At 40.1% G+C, this 23,275-nt stretch overlaps 3 protein-coding genes across 5 annotated transcripts in view; 2 read left to right on the forward strand and 1 right to left on the reverse strand.

Moving 5' to 3' along the window:
• Positions 1–20,393, forward strand: part of LOC136247333 (uncharacterized) — a 34,116-nt gene extending 13,723 nt beyond the window's left edge. Inside the window, exons 1-3 of one of the 2 annotated variants that reach the window (XM_066038956.1) lie at positions 7,565–8,000; positions 13,462–15,532; positions 20,087–20,393. In XM_066038956.1, coding sequence (XP_065895028.1) covers positions 7,956–8,000; positions 13,462–15,532; positions 20,087–20,169 — 2,199 coding nt within the window. In that variant the 5' untranslated portion in view covers positions 7,565–7,955 and the 3' untranslated portion in view covers positions 20,170–20,393. Of the gene's footprint in view, positions 1–7,564; positions 8,001–13,461; positions 15,533–20,086 lie in introns of those variants that run through there. The other variant, XM_066038958.1, reaches the window with a different exon arrangement.
• On the reverse strand, positions 1,257–4,382 carry LOC136248100 (uncharacterized). The gene has a single exon (XM_066039914.1). It carries the CDS (start codon positions 4,380–4,382, stop codon positions 1,257–1,259), a length of 3,126 nt encoding a protein of 1,041 aa, XP_065895986.1.
• On the forward strand, positions 4,737–7,509 carry LOC136247335 (piggyBac transposable element-derived protein 4-like). Of its 2 annotated transcripts, none has more exons than XM_066038961.1 (2): positions 4,737–5,147; positions 5,352–7,509. In XM_066038961.1, the coding sequence occupies exons 1-2, from the start codon at positions 4,833–4,835 to the stop codon at positions 6,969–6,971; spliced, it is 1,935 nt and encodes a 644-aa protein (XP_065895033.1). In that variant the 5' UTR covers positions 4,737–4,832; the 3' UTR covers positions 6,972–7,509. The 2 variants fall into 2 exon arrangements, with proteins under 2 accessions (XP_065895033.1, XP_065895034.1); XM_066038962.1 differs by having other exon boundaries at positions 4,926–5,147; positions 5,375–7,509.
• Positions 20,394–23,275: the final 2,882 nt, after the last annotated feature.

Below are 23,275 nucleotides of genomic sequence, written 5' to 3' on the forward strand. Positions count from 1 at the left end.
TGGTTAACTCCTAGTTCATAAGTCAATAAGACTATTAATATGTGAATTTCGTTGATTACAACGCTTAAATACTGATTACATGTAATAATACATTGGCTGATAGTTTTATTAGAGTAATTGACTGCTCTATTAAAGTATTTCGATCTGGCTAATGTCCTGGACGTTTTGAAGAGAACCGTTTGACATTTTTAAGACAGGGGATAGTCAAATTTCCATTTAAGTGGATTTGGATTGTGTATATGTGTGTTGGATGCAGTAGCTAGGCTGCTACTGTCAGAGAAGCCTAAATACAATGTAGCTATTCGGGCAAAAATCAAGGTGCGGCCATCGTGCATGTATCTATTTACTATTGAACGGTAGCTGATGCCCTCAATGTTCATAAAAATAGCTTTGAATTCGATATAGGTAACTATTTGATTTGCACGAGCTTCACATGTGGCCGAATTTAAGGTTGTACGACAGAGGAAACTTTGGAGCTTTGTAATTCGTAACCAATAAGGACTAAGCCAAATATCTGCATATATTTGGAGAATACAAGAGTTTCTCTTTCATATATCAAGTACAGAAAGACTTGATCAGCTTCAAGCATTACGAGCAGTGCCACTCGACCTATAATACATACTTTTGTTTGAGAATTGAGAACATTCGGACAGGTCACTTTTGCAGCTTCTGCAGCCAGACAAAGAAAGCTGCAGGTCTGAAATTTTGCATGCAAGAGTTTATGGCCTAGACCTCTCCAAAGGCATAGCAAGAGCAGAAAGTTTCTTTGCAGGTTTAAAGAAAAATCGTGTCCGAAACGATGGTGGCTGTTCGAAAACCATGGTGCCCGATAATTGATAGTTGACTCTATCGAAGATACTATTTACTGTAAGCTACAGTTACTGTGGCTTTTGCTGGGCTATAGCTAGATACGTACGCCCAACACAAGAGTGACCAGACCAATGCGAAGCTACAATCATCCAGGCACGACAGAGCTGGAAAAATGCTTGTGGGCTGGCACACAAACCATTTTTAGTCTGCTCCGTAAAATATACTTGAGCGTATTAGCAAGAGTTTATAATATACAATATTACTACTTTATACTATGAATGTCGTGACGACGGACTGGAGGTTCGATAACTGGTAAGAACCACTTGTACCAGTGTGATTGATCGGATAATAAAGGACACGCTACAACACACACTGCAACAATTGATACACGTGATCATACACTACATTAAGAACACTCTAATTAAAGTTACATTCTATTAAATGTCTCAGTCGTTCACTACATTCTCCGGGGGCGGGCCAAGTGCTCCATTCCACTCCTTCATTCTCTGGAGTGCTCTTGCAGCAGCAGCTCTCATTGTACGCACACGAACTGTTTCAGTAGCAGCTGTACTCTGCTGGGATTCAGTACTAGTACTAGACTGATCAGCTTCTTCTGGAGTAGCTTCACTGTGCACTTCCAATGGGAATAACTTGGCAACAGGTCGCGTTGCCTTGTGGTTACTTGTTCTGATGTATGCAGCAGGTACTTGACCATCATTCCCCTTGATAAGGTCTTCCACTACAGCTAATCTCCAATGAAGTCTTGACTTATTATCCTCATGAACTATCACAACATCTCCTGTTCTAATCAGTTGTTTACTGCTTCGTTTTGATGTCTTGTAAAATTCTTTCAAGGAAGTCAAGTATTCTCTCTTCCAACGTGATGAAAAGTGTTCCATTAACTGTGCGAGCTTGTTCACTCTGTTCCTAAGGTCTGTACCATACATAAACGTCGGGTCAGTCATTTCTTCTGGATCATTGAGGGGATGAGGAACTTGTTGAATCCTTCTGCCATATAGCAAGTGAGAGGGTGTCAACGGCTGAGGATCTTGTAGATCAGAGTTCACATAGGTAAGGGGTCTGTCATCAAGCATATTCTCAATCTCTATCACTACAGTTTGTAGCTGATCAAGAGAGGTGAATGTTCTACCAAGAGTCTTTCTGATGGCCTGCTTTGTCAACCCTATCAACCACTCCCAAAATCCCCCATACCACGGAGCACGTTTTGGTATGAATTGCCAATCAACACCTTGGCATCCCAATGCTTCTTTGATGACATCAGACTCGAACAATATCTTCAATTCCTCCGCGGCGGCAAGATAAGTGGAAGCGTTATCTGAGAGCATGACTGAAGGAATAGATCTGCGACCGGCAAATCGTCGAAAGGCTAACAGAAATGTTTCTGTGGATAGATCTGTCACAATCTCCAAATGAATTGCCCTAGTGTTTGCGCACATGAAAAGGCAGATGTATGCTTTCTGCTCACCATTGGACTCCTTGACATAGAGTGCCCCAGTGAAGTCCACCCCTGTGACAGCAAATGGTCTTGGTTCTCCAACACATATCTTGGGTAATGGTGGTGGATCAGGAGTTCTATACGCTTTTCCCGATGTCTTGGCACATGTGACACATCTTCTAAGGACACTTCTTACTCGCTGTCTGATAGAGGGGATCCAATAAACTTCTCGTAAGGCGGTTACAGTGATAGCTACACCCCCATGGTGGAGCTTCCTATGAGTGTCTTCAATGATTAGATCTGTCAAGCGGTGCTTGGAAGGTAGTAGCACGGGAAATTTAGTAGCATCACTGACCGGAGCATTGTGGATTCTGCCACTGCATCTCAGGAGTTGTTTCTCATCCAAGTACAGTCTAAGTTGCCTGACAAGGTTGGGGCATGAATTCTGCTTCTTCCGCAAATAATTCAATTCAACTCGATAGCTGGAAGTCTGACTACTGGATATCCATTCCTTCACGTCGGCATTCCGTTCAACTGCACTTAGTGGTCCAATTACTCGTGGCTGTTGTGTATAAGCATTGTGAACATACCTAAGGACGTATGCAGTGACAGCTACTAACTTATCAATAGTGCTAAAACGAGTAATGTCAATGACAGTATGAATACCTGTAACAACTTCACTGGTCTGAGTAGCTGGTGGTGTGCTTCCATGTTCATCTTCCTCTTCAGCTAACTGTAGAAAAGTGTTGGTTGGAGTCCGCTGTGGCCAGTCCTGACTACATTGTAGCCAGCTGGGTCCGTGTAGCCATAGCTGCGATGAGAAAAGCTGTTCAGCGGAGATCCCTCTCGTCAACAAATCAGCAGGATTATCACTAGATGGTACATATGACCATGAGTTGGCTGGAAAGGCTCTAACAATCTCTGCTACACGGTGTGAGATAAAGGGTTTGGGGTTATGCTGCTTATATATCCAGTGGAGAGCAATCTGGCTGTCAGTCCACAGGTGGATATGATTGGATTGATCATTAGACTGGAAATGAAGTGAAGATACAACAAATTGCACCAATCTAGTAACCATGACAGCTGCCATCAGTTCTAGCTTAGGAAGAGTGATGGTCTTGATTGGCGCAACTCGACTCTTAGACATGACTAATGACGTCTCTTGGTTTCGACAAATGTAAACTACAGCACCGTAGGCTTTAGTGCTGGCATCAGCGAAGGCATACAGGTGGAAAGTTGATGTGTCTGATGTTGAGAAATATGTTCTTGGAACTGTAAATTGTGACAGTTTCATCAGATCTGGTAGAATGGTGAGCCAAGTGTCAGTAATCTCTTTGGGAAGAGGTTTGTCCCATGTCAGCTTAGTCTGCCATACTTGCTGAAGCAAAATTTTGGCTCTGACAGTCACAGGTGTTACCCATCCTAGCGGATCGTATATCTGTGAGGAGGTCTGTAGGACATCTCTCTTTGTGATAAAGGAAGTGTTAGTGGGTGGAAGTTGCTTTGGAGCAAGTGATACAGTGTCTGTAATTGTATTCCACTGAAGACTTAGAAGCCCCACAGTTGGCTTAGGGTCACTGGTTTTCTCTCTTGCTGTGACTGCCTGGAGCTGATGACTGTTAGATGACCATGACCGGAGGTTGAAGTTTGCTTGACTCATTAGTTCACGAGAGTGTTTGTAGTAAGTTAGTAACTCTTCTTCTGTGTTGCAGCCAGATAAGATGCTGTCAACGTAAATATTGTCTTTCATGTAAAGTGCAACAGATGAGGCAACCTTACTGAGGTGTAGATCAAGTACTGCAGCGAGCATAAATGGTAAACTTGATGATCCAAAGGGAACAACAGCAAAGCGATATGTGAGGAAGGAATCATCTGTACTTGATGGCCAAATAAATCTTGTGAAATTCCTATCATCTGAATGTAACTGGACATGAAGAAAAGCCTTTTCGATGTCGGTTGAAAGGGCAAAGGCATGGCTGCGAAAACGTAACAATATAGAACACAAGTTGTTTAGAAATGGAGGTGTTACTGTCAGGCAATCATTGAGACTGGTTGAATTTCCATTTTCCCAGCAGCTACAGTCACACACGATTCGTACACTTGGCTTGCTAAACATGAACTTCCGGTCCGACAGTCTAGTCCGTAAAATAGACACACCCTTTTACAATTGATTTCGTCGCTTTGCATTAGAATTCGTCGCGTTTGCACAAGAATTCGTCATAACTACATTGACTGTAAGAAACTACCCGCTCATCACAAAGTGAATATTTTTGCCATGGATAATAGAGACACTAAAGAGTAATTGAAGCTGGTTATACACCCATTAACGGCGGTAGCCGCCATATGGCGGAATGGATTTAGAAATCCACATGATTTGGCAAAGCACGCTAGTTTAACCATAAAGCAGCTCCATAAGGGCCGACGCACGTGTGCTAAGATTTGTACGACCACACCCCTTTGGTTACTAGGATAAATGGTCCTTCCCGCAAAGCGATTCGCATTTTGCGCGTAAATAACATAATGGCATCCCGACTTTCCGTAGCAGACGTTCTCGATACTCTTCTTGATGATGGATTCAGCAGTGATGAGAGCGACGATAATGAAGGAGAAGAGATATTATGCCTACTTGGGCGAGCGTCGAAGCGAATTGGAGGCTGAAGCTGTACTCGAACCAGTGGCAGACGCTTGGGATGCTGCTGACGATCTGAATGAGGACAGAGATGATATTGAAGACAGGGACAATTCTTCTACTGAAGACATGAACGATCCTACTACTGAAGAGAGGGTTGATGAAGAACAGTTTGATGATGCTTCCAGCGAACAAAGCGAAGCCATCAGTAGGACAGGAAGTATTAGTGATCACAATGATAGAGATGAAAGTGTACGTGATTTCACAGATATGAATAGGTGACAACTAAGGTATAATGGTTGATGATAAATATGCACTGGTGAAAAGAGATAGAATACATACAAGCATACAAATAGAAAACATACAGACAATAGATAAAAAAATACAAGTTGTGGCTAAGTAAAATTATTTATGAGACACTACATAATGCAAATAATTGTTTGTATTCCTTTGCAGCAATCCAGTTCAGAACACCCAAGTTCTCCCAAGCAACGACGACTTGATCCTACTGATAGTGACACTTCCGATGGTGACTCCATACCAACATCACCTGATCGACCAACCCGTGCCACTACAGCAGCTCGAGGAGCAGCACGTGCACACCGACGAGGACGGGGTACAACAAGAGGTGGTGGTGGTGTAGGACCTACTGACAGTTCCAGGCGTGGACATGGTGTACGTCGCAGTGACAGCAGAGGACGTGGTCGTGGCAGGGAGCGTAGTCGGAGTAGAACAACTAGTCTTGGTGGAGGACGTGGTCGTGGCAGAGGACGTGGTCGTGGTGCTGGTAGGGGACATGGGACCATACCTGGTGATGGAAGAGCAGCTGGAGTAACTTTTCTACCTGGAGAGTGGGAGAATATAGAGCCCACACCCACTAAATTTAGCTACTCACCAACTCCTGGTCCAAATGTACGATTTCCACCAAACACAAGGCCAGTTGATTTATTTTATTTGTACTTTACTGATGATGTTTGGGACTTGCTGGTCACTGAAACCAATAGGTATGCTGCTTTGCGGTTTCCCTGTCGGCAATATGCAAGACCGTGGAAAGATGTCACCTGTGAAGAAATGAAGGCATTTATTGGAATGCTCATAATGATGGGGATCTTACACTTGCCACACCTTGACATGTACTGGCAGGTTGATGAAGAGATCCTGAGTACTCCTGGTATCTCAGAAATAATGAGTAGAGACAAGTTTCTCCAGATCTACCGTTTCCTTCATCTTGCTGATAATAGACAGCAACATCCAGCAGGGCATCCACGACATGACAAACTTTTCAAAGTGAGAAACTTGCTGAACTTGGTCACTGCCCAATGTGCTTCCAATTACACACCTCACCAGGCTGTGACTGTAGATGAGGCTATGATTCCTTTCAAGGGTCGTCTCAACTTCAAGCAATATATGAAGAACAAGCCTACAAAGTGGGGGATAAAAGTGTTTGTGTTGTGTGATGCAACAAATGGGTATATATACAGAATGCAAATATACACAGGCAAAAACATGGAGTCAAACCTTCATATTGGGCTTTGTTCAAGAGTTGTACTGGAACTTATGGATGGACTTGAAGGGCATGAAGTTTACACCGACAATTATTATACCAGCCCTCGTCTGTACATGGCCCTGTATGAAGATCAGAACAACGCTTGTGGGACAGCTCGAACAAACAGAACAGGGTTTCCTAAGTCAATAATTAGAAGGACAAGGGAAGATAGGGGATACTATAATTACCTATCAAATGGTCCACTCCTTGCAGCAGCATGGTATGATCGAAAATTTGTCTATTTTCTATCAACCTTTCATGAAGGGGCATCACATGGAGAGACAGTCCGACGTACTAATCCTGATGGGACATCAAGTGATGTTTCTTGTCCGCCTCTGCTGCCTGATTATCAGCAGTACATGCGAGGGATGGATCGCAGTGATCAGCATATAGGATACTATAACGTGGGAAGAAGATCCCGCAAGTGGTGGAAAAGAGTTTTTGCTCACCTGATAGAATGTGCTCTTTACAATGCTTACATCTTAGAGAGGTACTCCAATCCATCACTGTATGCTGGTTATCCAAGTTGACGAAAGCGAAGTTATCTTAGCTTCCGCATTGCAGTAGCCAATCAGCTAATCGGACCTTATCGTTTCCGGCAACGAGCTGGTCGTCAGCGGAGTGGGGAGCATAGTGAAACACGACCGAACTTGAATCTCGGTCACTGGCCTATACAACAGACAAAGAAACTTGAATGTGTAGTGTGCAACATGACAAGGAACAAGCAACATCTTTCTAGAAGTGAACTGAGGCATGAAACTCGATTTAAATGTTCTTACTGTAATGTACATTTATGTGTAAGTGACGATAGGGAATGTTTCAAACTTTATCACACAAAGGTAGAATACTGGAACACTAGCTAGCCCAACTGTAGTAACTAGTACGCAGCACTTTATTGTTTTGCATATAATGTTTTGTAACAAATGCTAATTGCTTGTATACTAATCTATATTAGCCAGTAAACAATAACCAATACAAATACGTCCATTCACTCACGTAAACATCACGATACCATTGATCTGCTTCGATAGACTCGTTTGTTTCATACTTCCCCCTAAGAAATCGCTCCGTCATCGATCGTTCCTTTGCTGCTATGACCTCTATCATCACTAACAACAACATTTCCCTACTTAGGTGGCCTCCCCAAAGTTGGCTCCGAGCGTGGCGCTTGGCCGGAATCTGGGTGGCCTGCGGATCAAGTCACGATGGGGTTGGCTTTTTTTCACCCCTTCTAGGTATTTGTCCCGTTTCACTTTAGGATATTTAGCTCAAAGATTTTCGCTTAGGCTCCTAGGCTATGGGTAAACACCTCGAACAGGCTCTGCCTTCTGTGTACACCCTCCAGTGCCTAACTGGTAAAGTAGATAATAATAACAATAACAATCACTGAATTTGTGAAACGTGACGACGCCATTGTTATTGCATGAGTATTTACGCATGCGCGTACGGCAATCGTATCAAAAATCTATGGCTGAATACGCTTACCTGAAACATCGCCTTCCGCTCTCAGGGAAATGAAGCGCTTCACCCGTCGGCGTATACAACGCAGTTGTGATGAAGTAAGGTTTGTTGTTAGCTGTCTAAAGTTAGAATAACTGTGTCAAGTATGGTTTTACCGTTTGCATATAAAAATACGAAGTTATAAAATATTGTAATGTATATGTGGTTGCTGCTATGGCAACAAATTGCATATAGTTGTATTCCTTGGTCCATGGGGAACATAGTGATATATGGTTTCCAAGGGGTTTAACCGTTTGTTTGCTTAGAAAAGAGGCTTGTCTTGAGTCATGCGTTTTTTTTTTAATTCCCTCCAGGAATTCAGCTGTTAATGGGATTTATACACGAAGCTATTAGCTGCCTGTCAATTTAATTAGCTTGTTGGCGAGGGAGGGGTCCGACACTCTTGAAATCTCGTACGCTTCATCAGAAATCACATGAAATCACACACTCAATAGAAATCAGATCACACTTTTGAAAACAAAAATAGTAAAATTCTGTATATTTCTGACACATTGAATGAAGTGACATTATTAATTGAACTTAACAGAAGTGATCTAATATAAGTCCCGAGTCACTTGATCTGGCACTGGTTCGGCTGCCAATCTCTTGAACTTTACAACCTAAGCTGGGTCCACTAATGATCAAAAGCTTTCATTACTGGAGCCACACGAGTGATCTGAGAATCTTTTCAGTTTTAACTAGCAATTAAGCTCTACTCGGAGCCACAAGTGACAGTACATGACTGACTGCATGGGTTAATGATGAAACGGGTTAAACATGTAGAAGGGCTGCAAACTATAAGCACATGCACTTTTGCAAAGAAAGTAGATCCCAGCATTAGCTAGCTTTAGGAAAAATATGCCGCTTGTCTGAGAATACATGCATGTCAGTACTGGTTAGTAACTAGCTACTGGATGTTAACTATTCAAACAGTCGCTCATGATCACATAATATGATTCTGCTTGTTTAGCTGACCCACTTAACATCTTTGTACAACTCGCAAGCAAACATTTCATATAAAAGAAGGCTAAGCTCATACACAATGAAGACCATGGATGTATCCAGATCAGTCAACTGTGTACTTATGTAAGTGTTTCCTGCTACTGTGGTTGTTAGTCAAAATGAAATTAGATCAGGTTTAATTATTACCAGAGAGCCATTCCAGTTTTCAATAGGAAGGGATGTGCGTGTTACTGATGTTAGCAGAGATATTGTTCATGTCAACTTTCAGGTGTGATTTAATCTATTGTGTATTATCAAACTGGTAGCTAGTACAAACAAGTAGCTATCTTTCTGCATAAGTCAGCTTGGCTATTGCATGCAGATTTAATACGTCACATATTGATCAGATGAGGTATGCATTCTTATTTCTTTCTAATAGCTGTTTTGTGAATATACAATCATTGTGCTGTATAAGGTTTATAAGTTCTGCAGTTATAAATTATTCATTGCTGGCAATGCGTATACTGGTCTGCATTGTATTAACTGATAACGCAGGATGCATTGGACCTAACAGTGTATAGCACATAAATTTTGCTGAGAACACTTACCTAATCATTAATGATTGAGTCCAAGTCTATCTACCTGCCAAATATACTGTTTTAAAATCCATCATTACTCAGTGATGATTATGTAGATAAAAGTGTAACTGAAATCATGTGGACCCATGGATGACACGCAACCATGTAATAGTAACCAATTCCAATATACTTAATTAATCACATGTATCACCATCAGCTACTTTGTTATTATTACTGGGCATGCCGATGTGCCAAGGGATGAGTATATAATGCTCCAAGTAAAAAAATTACACAAGATAACAACAGTACTGCTTAATTATATCTACCGGTAAAGGCTATGCCTATACCATTTTTACTTTACAGCACAAGTATGTAGTAGCTATATATGCTAATGCTTTCTGACTCAATCACTGAAGTTGGAAAATTATTCCAGTTGATGACAGCTCTTGGAAAGAAGGAATGCCGGTTCATGTAGCTACGTACCTGGATGAAGTGGTAAGGGTAGTGATGTCTAGTTGAACATTGTGTGGCTAAGAGTATAATGGTATTGATAGGCCAGATAAGTTGTGGATTGACTTGTAAACAATGTTAGCTAGCTAGCTAGCTAGCTATAGGGTCATTCCATGTCAAATCAGCGAGATGTAGGGTCACCTCTTGGATTTTGACGAAACTTGGTGTGTTTGTAGTACCTATGGTGCTCATTATCCGTACCAATTTTTAGCTTCACACACCACATGGTTTCTGATTTATGACCACAAATAGTTCATGAAAAATTGGTCTGTCTTGAGTTACAAAATCAACTGTAGCTTATCACTGTGTTAATATTTTAAATAAAATTTTCAGCGATTAAAGACTGATAATTGATCTTTCTAGTAATCCATGAACTATAGGATATCAATTTAATTAAGGCTCAAAAAGGCTCCATTAAAAACTTTAATCCTGAATATTTCAAAAATGCTGCTTCAAATTCTTTGAATTTTTAATAATAATTAGGTTATTGTCAAAACTTTTGTGGTGGGGCCACAATGGGTTCAAAGACATATAATTAAATATGTTGGGATTTATGTAGTGAAATTTTGTAGCCAATTATTGTTATATGGGAGTGTACACCTCTAATAACGACTTCTGATAAGGCCATGCCAACTTTGTCTTACACAATGAAGGTGTCCAAGTACAGTACAACCTGTATTAGTGACCAATTGTATTGAAAATCCACCTTTGTGCTGCAATTTATTTAGTTGAATTTACTGTATGGGTAATTCCATATCAGTTCACCAAAGTTTTGCACATGACCCCCTCATAATTGGACAAAATTGGTGCGTGGGTATCCCAAGTGGTCATATGTGTCCCTTCACACATTGCTTTTATGACTTCCCAGAAGTGGCTTATTAAGTATTCTATGTTAGCTGTACTTGTGACCATTCAAAGCATCATAACTTGGGTGTTTTTAAAATGAATTGCACCACTTTAAAACTCAAAGAAAAAGCTTTCATTTGGTATGTTTAACAGCTTAATTTGATGAAGTTGATAATTAACCATGTCTTGACCTTTGCTAGGCATGAGGCTATTATGCTCCAAAAATTGAGCATTATGCTTTTGAGCAGTGCTCAAAAAATCACCTATTATGCTTTTGAGAATTGCCCATTATTCCCAAAATCATGCCACCATAACTGGCTAATAATACCAGTTTATTGCTGTATCAGACCATTTTCTTTGATGTTTAAGCTTCAAATAGTCTTGAATTCTTTACCTAGTTGCTGTATTAGAGTATTTCATTTCAATGTGAGTCGGATGTGACTGCTTTATTAGAGTATATAATATTCAGTGTCTGTTCTATTAGAGTTTCTGACTGCTCTATTAGAGTATCTTGATCTTTCTTAACGGAATTGTGCAATCTTTGGATTTTCCTACTGTTAAAGCTTAATTATCACCTCAAAATGCTAGCATAATTTCTGATTCCCACACATACCTATTATGCCTGAAATTACGCTGGCATAATTGCCGCATCCCTAACCTTTGCTCTAACAAAATGTTCTGATTAGAATATTTTTGTGGATACTTGTCAGACATTCACCTATTAGTTGCAAAAGGTTCAGCGTGGGGTCTCTATGGGATTAAGAGATAGATAGATAGCGGTGTTCACGGTATTATAGTAGATATCCCATGCAGTATTGCACATCTTGAATCCCATTCTGTTGATTTAGATTTGCAGACACACAAGACTCTTTGATTCAACTGCAAGTTAAATGTATGCATATATAGACAGGTTGTGACAAAGGCATGCCGGTAATACAAGTTTGTTACTGTGCTGATACAGTGTGATGCTGTTTGGTAGCAAAAGTCATTTCTTTTTTGTCAGAGTACACACAATCATTTATTGTCCTTGGGTCTATGAGAGTTAGAATGTTATTCATTGGTATAGTGTGGATATTCTGGAGCTCTGGGTACTTGAACGAGTTTGATGGAATGTGTGGATACAGAAATATCAACTTCACTTCCTTAGTGTCACTGCAAACTTCATGCATACAAGTTAACCACCAATTCCCTTCATGTAAACAAGTGATAAATCCAGCAATCGATTCTGGTGAAGCTTCATTCTTTGCTAGAGCAATTCTTTCTTTCCTGAATACATCAAATTATGAGTAAAATTTTATTTACACTCTGCTATCTGAGATTAGCACAAAAGAGTGCAGTTTTCTCATACCATGGATTGCACGTACGAGCTGAAAGCAACGTCCCTGTTGTCTCGAATAATCTTCGTTACAATACCCAAAGTAAGCAGCAGGTATGTTGCTACATGCTCAACTGAACAACTGATGTGGTGTCATTAGCTGGTCATTGTAAAGCCTTTGCAAGCTATATAAGCTGGCTGCATTTGAAAACTATACAACTAAATAAATTGCAGAACAAACCTGGTGGTCTTTCAATACAGGTGGTCACTAATACAGGTTGCACTTTACTTGGATACCTTCATTGTGTAAAACAAAGTTGGCATGGCCTTATCAGGAGTCATTATTAGAGGTGTACACTCTCATATATCAATAATAGACTACAAATTCCACTACATACCACAAGATATTTAATCATATCTCTTGAACCCATTGTGGCCCCACCACAAAAATTTTATCTACAATAGACCATTTATTCACTAAAAACTTCGAAGCAGCACCTTCTGAAATAGTAAGGATTAAAGTTTTTAATGGAGCCTTTTTGAACCTTAATTACATTGATATCCCATAGTTTATGGATTACTTGAAAGATCAATTAACAGTCTTTAATCGCTGAAAATTTTATTTTACAATATCAACACATTGATGAGCTACAGTTGACTTTGTAACCCAAGACAAACCAATTTTTCATGAAATATTCAAAATATTTGTGGTCATAAATCAGAAACCATGTGGTTTATGAGGCTAGACAAACATTGTTATGGGTAATATAATGAACACCATAGGTACTACAAACACACCAAGTTTTGTCAAAATCCAAGAGGTGACCCCAAAACGTTCTCTGTAATTTGACATGGAATGACCCTATACTGAAACAGGTCACTGAGTGCAGCATCCCTTCATCCACGCCTATTTTTACCTTTGTTAGATTATAACTTATGCATGAATTAGTTCTGGGATTACTTCTAGAAAACCTATAATATTTCTATAAAGTGTAGTCAAGAAAGTAACACTGCAAGGTTATTTGCAATGAAATGTAGTAATAGTATGCAGTGTGTTCATGCTGTGCAGTATTTTTGGTGTGTGCGTTGCATATTTAATTAAAATTCTTGAAATTCGTCCTATTATGCTGGAATAATGCTTAATGCTTTTGCTAGCCTTTTATGCTTGAAATTATGCCGGCATAATTGGCACAAGCCTACTGTAAAGGTAACAATGAGGAATTGTAATACTATCCTGCACACACTGGTGTAATTTCTTTCGCTCTACCATGTGTTTCAATGTATGTAATTACATGCAAATATTATTTTATTAATGGTTTATGTATTTAGATGTTAACAACATTGATATTGCTAGCAAGTATTGCTAGCATTGGATACTGTATTGAATCAGGATATAACCCACAGGAAAAGGTTATTGACTGTACGGAAGGAAAATCTGCTGAAAGTGTCTGTAATATTACACTGAAGATTGAATATCTTACCTCCATGACTTACTATAACAATACTGCCGAACTCAAACAATTAAGAGGATACCGGGCTGCTTTTGATTCCAGTGGAACTTTGATCACACTTTTACCAGGCGCTGATACCACAAAATTAGCTATGAAACCTATCCAAACTGATGGAACCTACAGACCAATCATAACTGTCAATGGTCAAATGCCTGGACCAACTATCATTGCTCATGAAAACCAAACACTCAACGTAACTGTTTATAATGAACTAATAAGTCGAGAAGGCATAACCATTCACTGGCATGGAATACATCAGGTTGGTACAACAGGGAATGATGGAGTTGCTTTTATATCACAACTTCCCATTGAACCCCTACATCACTTTACTTACATATTCAAAGCTTCTCCATCAGGAACACACTGGTACCATGCACATAGTGGTCTTCAGAGAATTGATGGATTATATGGCGCGCTAATCGTAAAGGACACAGTTCCAGGAAATTCATATGATCAAGATCTTCCAGATCAACATACACTCATACTAATGGACTGGTATGGCCAATCATTTCTCACTGATCATTTAACTTATGGGCTTCAACACTTTTGGTTTAAAGAGTCACAAGAAAATGACCCACCATATGCAATGTATAGGCATACCAGATCAACAGACGGTTCATTTGTTGGAGTTATACCATTTTGGTCAGGTATTATCAATGATAAAGGAAGGCACTTTGATGAAAATGGTCAGACAAATATTAAGCCTCAAAGTCTGAACTACTTTAATGTTGTTCGTGGTAGCAGATATCGCTTCAGGCTTATTGGTGCACAAGAGTCTAATCCATTCAGGTTCTCAGTTGAAGGACATAAGTTGACAGTAATTACTTCTGATGGCAATCCAATAAAGCCAATAGAAAATGTAGATTATGTCATAATTTATGGTGGTGAAAGGTATGACGTGGTTATCCATGCAAACAACACAGAGCAGAGAAATTTTTGGATATGGGCACAGACATTAGAAGACATAGACCTCAGCAACAATGAAGTATTCTTTAACCCGATTAATTACCATAGAGCAGAAGCGATACTGCACTATACAGATGTTCAAACTATGGATATTTCCAATATTAATGAAACTTGGGAATGTAATGATCTATCAAAATGTATTGCTGTCAATTGCCCATACACTGTGTATGGCAGCATCTATGACTGTATTAATTTTGAGGTGATTGAAGAGCTCGAAGATGACATCATTCCAGATGCTATTTATTATCCTAATAAGACAATATTCCTTAATTGGGGCTTTCAAGGGGAGGCTACAACATTTGGTAGTGCTGTTGATGGAGTAACCTTTCGATTTCCAGCTTATCCTCCAGTGACACACTTTAATGACTTTGAAAATTCAGGCGCAATTTGCCCAAGAAGAGGTTGTGATACATCTATTGTTAATCAGTGTGCTTGTACTCAAGTTATAGACATTAATGATCTACCAAAGGGCAGTGTAGTTGAAATGGTCTTTACCAATAGGGTGGCAAATCCAGACCTGCATATCGGTATTGCCCATCCAATACATATTCATGGTCATTACTTTTATGTTATTGACATAGGTTATCCTACCTATGACTCTAATGGCTTGTTTGTAAGGTCTACTGAGAATATTGAATGTGTTGTAAATGCAGACAACAGTTCTTGTACAACTAGGTTTGTCACAATTGGAGATGAAAACAACTTCATACAAGAAATAAAGTGGAGGAATGTCACTGATGGCTTGTACAGCACAGGAAAAAAATACCCAAGAAAGGATACGATCATAGTGCCATATGGAGGATACACTGTAATTAGATTTGTTGTGGATAATCCAGGATGGTGGCTTCTACATTGTCATGTGATACATCACCATGCACTAGGAATGGCTGTTTTAATTAAAGAGCTGCAAAGAACCCCATCAGGTTAGAACATAATGCCACAATTGTTTTTGTGTATGTTTGTGTGTGTGTCAGTCTTTATCAAGACTATGTTTGTTGGCGCCTCCTCGTGGTGACCCCTGGGCAGTGTTTTGCAGTGTTTGCAGATACCAGAAGGTCTACTCCTGGTGCTGGTGATATGGTTGCTTGGAGGGAAGGTGTAGGTATTGTATTGAATAATAGAGCTACAGCTGCATGGAGGTAAGCCGGTGAGCTACGGAAGCCAAATAGCTCTAGGGTGATTGTGGTTAGGTTGAAATGGACTCAACAACATTGGCAGGAATCAGATGAAACTTTTGTGACTATTGTCTGTGCCTATGCACCAACTGCCAAGGCTCCTCTTGCCCAGTTTTTGGAACAATTGTAGAATACATACGTAGGATGATGTCCCTCTGAGTGACACCCTTGTGATATTGGGAGATTTTAATGTTTGGGTGGGTGTGTTTGATTCTGCCAATGGCTTGTGGGTTTGGAACTACATGGGATTGTAGAAAGAAACTTTGCTTTTGAAGAGTTTCTTCAGTTTGGTGAATCAAATCAACTCACTTTGATGAATACTTGTTTTGAGAAGAAAACAATGCATCATGGCACTTGGGTGCACCTGGCAACCAAGTGTTGCCATATGATCAATTTTATAGTGACGAAGACCAACCAAAGCAGATGCTGTTTGGATGTGGAGGTGATAAGAGGAGCTAACTGCTAGACAGATTATTATTTGGTAAGAGGCAGACTGAGAATGATGCTTCCACAGACAGCAGGTGTTAATAAGTGCCCCTTACCATTTGCTTTGCACAGGTTTGCTGTGCCTGAGATGCATCTCTTGTGTACTGTGCAGCCAAGGGAGGAGCAGTTGTCTGATTGGAGCCTCTGTGAGAATACAGCAGAAGAGCATTGGAATCATCTGCAATCTTGTATAACAAGCTATGCTGAAGAGTCTATTGGTAGATGAGTCCGCTGTAACCCAGAGTGGTTTGATGAAAGTGTCAATGTGCTGAAACCACTGATAGAGGAGAAGAACCAGGCACATTCAAGATACTTACAAGTTGGTACAACATCTTGTAAATGAACTTTTAGAAGGCTCCAACATATGGTGCAGAAGGCCGTTTCTAATGCCACAAGGGAGTGGATTTTGAAAGTTGCTGCAGAAGGTGAGGAAGCTGTGAAGGATGGTAGAACTAGATGGGACTGTATCTATAAGTTACAGCGAGTTCATGGTGCAGGAGGCCAGTGAAGCCCAGTCCAGTTCTGAAGGATAATGGTAAATTAACTAAGGAACCTGAGGAGGTACTTGATCGTTGGTACCAACATTTGAGCATTTGTGACTGGATTTGATGAAACCAGGCTTCCACACACATCCAATTCTTTGAGTTTAACCACTTGCAACTTCGCCACTCAGTATATATGCTATTACGCTACAATTTTTACACAATCGGTTTTTTGGATTAACCAAGCACAGGTCAAAATGTGAAAGCAATAGCATACTCCTGCATTGAGTTATGGTTCGTTAAAGTCACAAATCTGGATGTGTATGGAAGCCTGGTTTTGTCAAGTCTGGTTACATTTTAAGAAAGTCCTTAATGTCCAGAGTATCTATGATAATGAAGTAGTTGCTGTTATTCCTGCTCTTGAGCCAATGTTACATCTTGATAATCCCCCTATAATGGAGGAGCTGAAGACTGCCTTGTCTTGCCTGAAGGTGAGGAAAGCAGGTGGACTATCAGGGATCCTTCCAGAGATGATTTTGTGTGGTGGTCCTGCTTTGCATAGCAGGTTGCTTACTTTGATGGAGGCTGTGTGGAGGGAAGGAGAAGTGTTTAAGGATTGGAAGGACGCTGTGATGTACCAGTGCCCAAAAGGGCAACCTCCAATCCTGTGACAACTGGTAAGGGATTAGCTTGTTGGATGTTGTAGGGAAAGTGATGGGTAGAATTATTCAGGAACGGCTTCAGGTGATCACTGAAGAGTTGTTACCAGACTCGCAAATGTGGATTTCAGAGGGGAAGAGGTTGCGTGGACATGATTTTTGTGGCTAGAAGTTGAAGGAGAAGACTAGGGAACATGAGGACTCACTATTTATGATGTTTGTGGATGTGAAGAAAGTTTATGATTTGTACCTAGGAATGCTCTGTGGGCTGTCTTGGTTAAGTGTGGTGTGCCTGCTACAATGCTGAGCATTATCAGGTCCTTCCATGAAGGGATGCAGGCTGGAGTTGTGTTGTTACCAATTGTTTTGAGGTTCGAAATGGCTTGAGGCAAGGTTGTACCATGGCACCGACTTTATTCAACATCTATTTTAATGCAATGGTGACCAGGTTGTGTAGTCAGAGTGGAGAGGCTGGAATTCCTATTTTGCATAAACATGGGAGAAAGCTGGTGGGAGATCGATCTGCAAAGTCTAGGTTATCGAAAGTGCAGGTGACTGAGTCACAGTTTGCCGATGACCTTGCTTTGTACACTGTAACTTATATAACATTTGAGTCAATTTGTAGGAGATTTGTACAAGTGACAAGTTTTTATGGTCTAACTGTTAGCTTGCCTAAGACAAAAGGTTTGGTGGTGGGACCCACATTTGGTGAGGGTGGTGATTTCCCAGTGGTGGTTAAAGGTGGCGAGATGGATATGGTGAGAGATTTTACTTATTTAGGTTCCAAGTTGTCTAGTGATGGTGAGATCACTGCAGAGAGTAGCTGTAGAATTGCTAAGGCTTCTAAAGCCTTTGGTTGCCTGAGGGTACTGATCTACCTTAATCGCACCCTCTCCATTAATACTAAGAGAGCTGTCTATAAGGCTGTGGTGATTTCTATTTTGCTATATGGAGCAGAGACATGAACTCTGAAGGTTCCTGATGTGGGAAGGTTAACCACATTTCATAACTGTTGTGTATGAACAATTTTGGGTGTGTCTATAGATTCCAACAATGGCAAAATCACATTACTACCCAACCATTATCTGGAAAATTTGGTCTGTATTGGTCGACACCTGATTTTGTTGTGAATCAAAGGCTATGGTGGCTTGGTCACCTGGGCCGTATGACTAGTGACAGATTGCCAAAGTAACATTTGTTTGGAGATGTATTGAAGAAAAGGACATTTTCTGGTGCCAAGAAGTGATGTATGACTTTCGGGCTATTAGTATTGAGGATTGGTATGTGGTATGTAAAGATCATGAAAGGTTGTCTAACTTGTGTGCAATAGCTGTTGATGAGGTGGCACAGTGTAGGGAAGGAAACACTTGTGCTGTCAACAGAGCATCCCAGGAAAGACATTTTTGTGGAAGACGTTTCAAATACCAAGGAGATCTGACAAGACATCGTCTTTTCTGTGATGTGTACAATTTGCTCCGCTATTCATGGTACTTGGTTCCTAGGTTCCAAGTGTGTGTGTGTGTGTGTGTGTGTGTGTGTGTGTGTGTGTGTGTGTGTGTGTGTGTGTGTGTGTGTGTGTGTGTGTGTGTGTGTGTGTGTGTGTGTGTGTGTGTGTGTGTGTAGGGAGGGAGGGAGGGAGGGATGGGTGTATGTATGTACATATGTACAGCTACCACAACACAGGTTACTAAATTCTATAGAATTCTGTGTTTCAATTTCTAAACATTATCTTCATTGTTAAAAGAGGCGTAGTATGCAAACTACGGGATATTGTTCTATGTATAGTGGAGCCTCAGTTATCCAGACTCCACTTATCTGGATTCATTAACCAAACAACAGAAATGACGGCTCCATTAGAGTAGTGACTGTTCTATTAGGGTAGCTGTAAATATTGAAAATAATTTTTTTTCTTTATGCTATTTTAAGTTTTTATACACAGTTTCAGAGATACAGACTTTTCAGACTTATGGACCAACCCTGATTAGGCCCCTGCTGATTATTTCAGCATAATTTAAAGCATAATAGGTAACCAAAAGCACCAAGCATAATTCCAGGGACAATATTTGAAAATTTATTTTAAATGCACAATACACACGCCTGAAAGACAGCAAATAATCACTGCCAATAGTATTATTAGTGCACTTCATATTTAAAATCACATAATATAACTTATTATACCATTTCATTCTTTGCTGGTTATTCACACTTTGCAGAAATAAGATCGAAATACTCTGATAGAGCAGTCACTTACTCTAATACTGTACAACAGTCAGGAAACATGTAATACAATTGCCAGTTCAAGAGCATAATCTTGATTTTGAAAGAATAATTTAAAGCATAATAGGCTTAGTTTTTTAGCAATGCTCAAAAGCATAATAGGTAAAATTTTGGGCATATTAGGCAAGGGCCTATCCCTGATCCAATGGGCTTGGATAACTGAGGTTCCAGCATACATAACTTGGAATAGAAGCAAGTACTGATGCTAGCCATGGTACTTACAAGTTATATAATCCAGGAGGATACATATTTTATAATAGTTTACAAAGTATAAAATGTACAGTTGATACTGGTACCATTTACTAATGTATCCCTTTTGAAGTTTTATTGTGCATTACATAGAACTTGTGTAAAACCAATGCAAATATTTCCACTACTTGATACTTGTTCATTTGTAGGTTTCAGTCTGATCGTTGGACCAGTGTGGATAGTGCTTGCAGGATTGCTGATTGCAACAGTGTCCATGAACACTGTGATGTGACACATGTCATAAAGAAATAAACAGTACATTGGACACAAGCTATTAACAAGTGTTGCTTTAGGATTTTTTCATGTATAGCTATTGCACAGTTGTAGTTAGCAACACATGTTTATTAACACTTTTATGAAGTCAGCTAGCTACATAGGTAGCTAACTATAATTATTATGTTTTCTGTAGTATATCAGTCTGTATGAAGTTATTTCAATTTTATGCATAAATTTTAAGTGTAGATCGAGCCAAGGGATTCAATCCAAGCAGGCTGACAAGGGATTCCATGCAATCACAGACTAAGGACTGGCCAAATGCAGCTTGTACAGTACTTGTTAGCCAGCTAATAAAAATTACTCCTAAACATTGTTTGACAAAATTAATGAAAATTATATCTTACACTGTAAATACAGTAATGATCACAACACACTAACACAGGTGTGATATTGTTGTCCAAACTGGCACATCCTTATAAGAGTAGTATGCACACCACATTAGTCATACTAGCAATAGTGTGATCATACATGTGTAGCCATTACCAACATTGGGTGTACAACAAGGGACATGGCTAAAGGCTTACAAAATACTCTAATAATGTTATAGTGCATACCTTGGCATAGTCATCATCTGTGTGTCTCTTTCTAATTTTTGCTGGTATTATTGTCATGCCTGGTGCCTTAAGTAGTGATGGCATATACAATTAGCCATGAATTTGATTAATTAATTAATCTATTTATTTACTTGTATGCTGACAACTGTGTTGCTTTTGCAATACTTGCTGCTCTGTGCTGAGCTATACTGTGATGTTATGCACTGTATGATTGTGTGTGTGACCCACTCACTCACTCTCTCTCTCTCACTCATTCACTCACTCACTCACTCACCCTCCCTCTCTCTCACTCACTCACTCACACACCCACTCACTCACTCACTCACCCACTGACTCACTCACTCACTCACTGACTCACTCACTAACCCACTCACTCACTCAATCACTGACTCACGCACGCACGCACGCACGCACGCACGCACGCACGCACGCACGCACGCACTCACGCACGCACAGCACACATACACTAGCACGTGATTGTATGCAACTTACCATCGTGAAAGAATACTTGTTAGCATCGACTTCTTGCTTGTCTGTTTCATTTTTCTGACACTTGTAAGGCTTCTCGATAAGATGACAGTAAATAATATCATGCAGGATCTATGAACGGACTTTGCTTTCCACGATTGTTAATAAGGATGAAGTCGGGAAATGTCAGATAATCTTCTAGACCTCAATCCAACTAAACACAGCTATTCAGCACTCTTTGGATAGAAAAGTTGAGGTAGACTAGTTAGCTGAAACCCGAATCATTTTAGAAAAAAAAGAAAACAACAAAAAAGATTTTATAAGTGTTCATCATTCGCTGATGAAAGTACAGACATTCATCAGCAGAGTACCCTAGATGTAGCGGCATCTTCAGCTGGTTGAGCAACGGTACCATATGTGCATTGTGCCACCCCCTTTAATCAGCCCTTTCTCCAACCCACAAAAAGCATTATTATTCACATCACGTGAGATCACGTGATTACATCATTATATTAACCCTTTATTACCGAAGTTTTTTTTACAAAACCGCAAGTGTGAAAACTTTTATGGCTTGTGTGAACTGTGGGCGATACGAGTGGACCCCACCCATTAATTAACCCATCAAGCTATATATCGTTTGATAGCCATCTCTCTCTTCTACCAACACAGCTAGAATACTTACAGATCACACACACAACTCACGCGCTATGAAGCGAAGAAAGCGTATCTTCTCCGTATCGCCATGGCATTGAAAGATGGGCGCCGCCATCTTACTAATCAACACGATGACATCACTCTATTTATTTTTAGAATCCTTATCACGTGGGGAATGGAGTAATTCCAACTAAAGCCTCCTAGTAGCAGGGAGAAGGCGAACATAGAGTTTTAAACAGGTATTATTGTTTTGTATACGCTATTTTATATTGCCAAGTGCCATAACTTGCCCATGCTTCTTCCTATCGCCAAACGGTAAACTTCATTAGAAACGCCCGGTCCTTCTGAGCAGTTTGGTAGCAATTTCAGCTTCGTAGCCCCTACGAAAAAGGAGTTATGGCTCCGTTTATAAAGGGCACTCGTTATGGCAATATATTAGCCATTCGATAATAAAGGGTTAAATTCGTTCACATAGCATTAAAATCAAAGTTCAAGAGCCATCGGTAGTTTTCTTTAAGATATTGCCCTATAAAAGACATGTTACATTAATAATATTAAAAACATTATTACATCAAGACTCACGGTAGTGAGTCGCGCGGCCAGTAAAGCAGAAACGCGCGTCGCAGACAATAAAAGACGCTACCACTACACGTGAAGATTTAACAGGAACGAACGTTGTCAAATTTGGCTTCTCTATAACTCATCCGTCATTTACGCTATCGCTCTGAAACTCTAGAGTTAAACTCATCGTTTTACTAGTAACTACCACACAAGCAGTGAAGCTAATACATGCCGAATGTTTCGTGATCGAGATTGCCAACATGAAAGGGAGTGCTTCGTTTTTTTTTGTTTTTTTTCCGCATAAGGTAAGACGCAACCGCAGGTGCATGCCTTACGTTCCTTTGTGAATTCCGAACATTGATTGCTCTGCTATAGCTTCAGTACTACCTCGATCGCCTCAAGATTCACATCATTGATTTCATCATACATCATTACCTTACAGTAGGCATTCCAGTATCCGAGATTTTTTAATAAAAGAATTCTCCGTATATTCCCCAATAGAACCCTGGCACAAAATGACAACTCGTGTTTAACTTGGGATTGTTCCGTCGTCCGAGCTCCAATGAGGATGAAAATCGCTGTGGGGGTTGTCCACACGCTGATCATCATGAAAATCTTAGTTTTATCGTGCGCGTTACATATAAGTAAGTTCTGTGTTGTTTTGTAATCTTTTCAAACCTTGTAATGTATGTAGAATACTTTAAAACTTTGAAAAACGTACTGTCGGGTGGAAGGTAGTCACTGGTGCTTACTTTAAAGTGCGTAGTTACTTCGCTCGGGTTAGCGATTTTCAGCTCCAGAGCAATTTTCTGATGGCTGTGTCAT

This window comes from Dysidea avara, chromosome 2 (genome assembly GCF_963678975.1).
Source record: "Dysidea avara chromosome 2, odDysAvar1.4, whole genome shotgun sequence".
Taxonomy (NCBI): Eukaryota; Metazoa; Porifera; class Demospongiae; order Dictyoceratida; family Dysideidae; genus Dysidea; species Dysidea avara.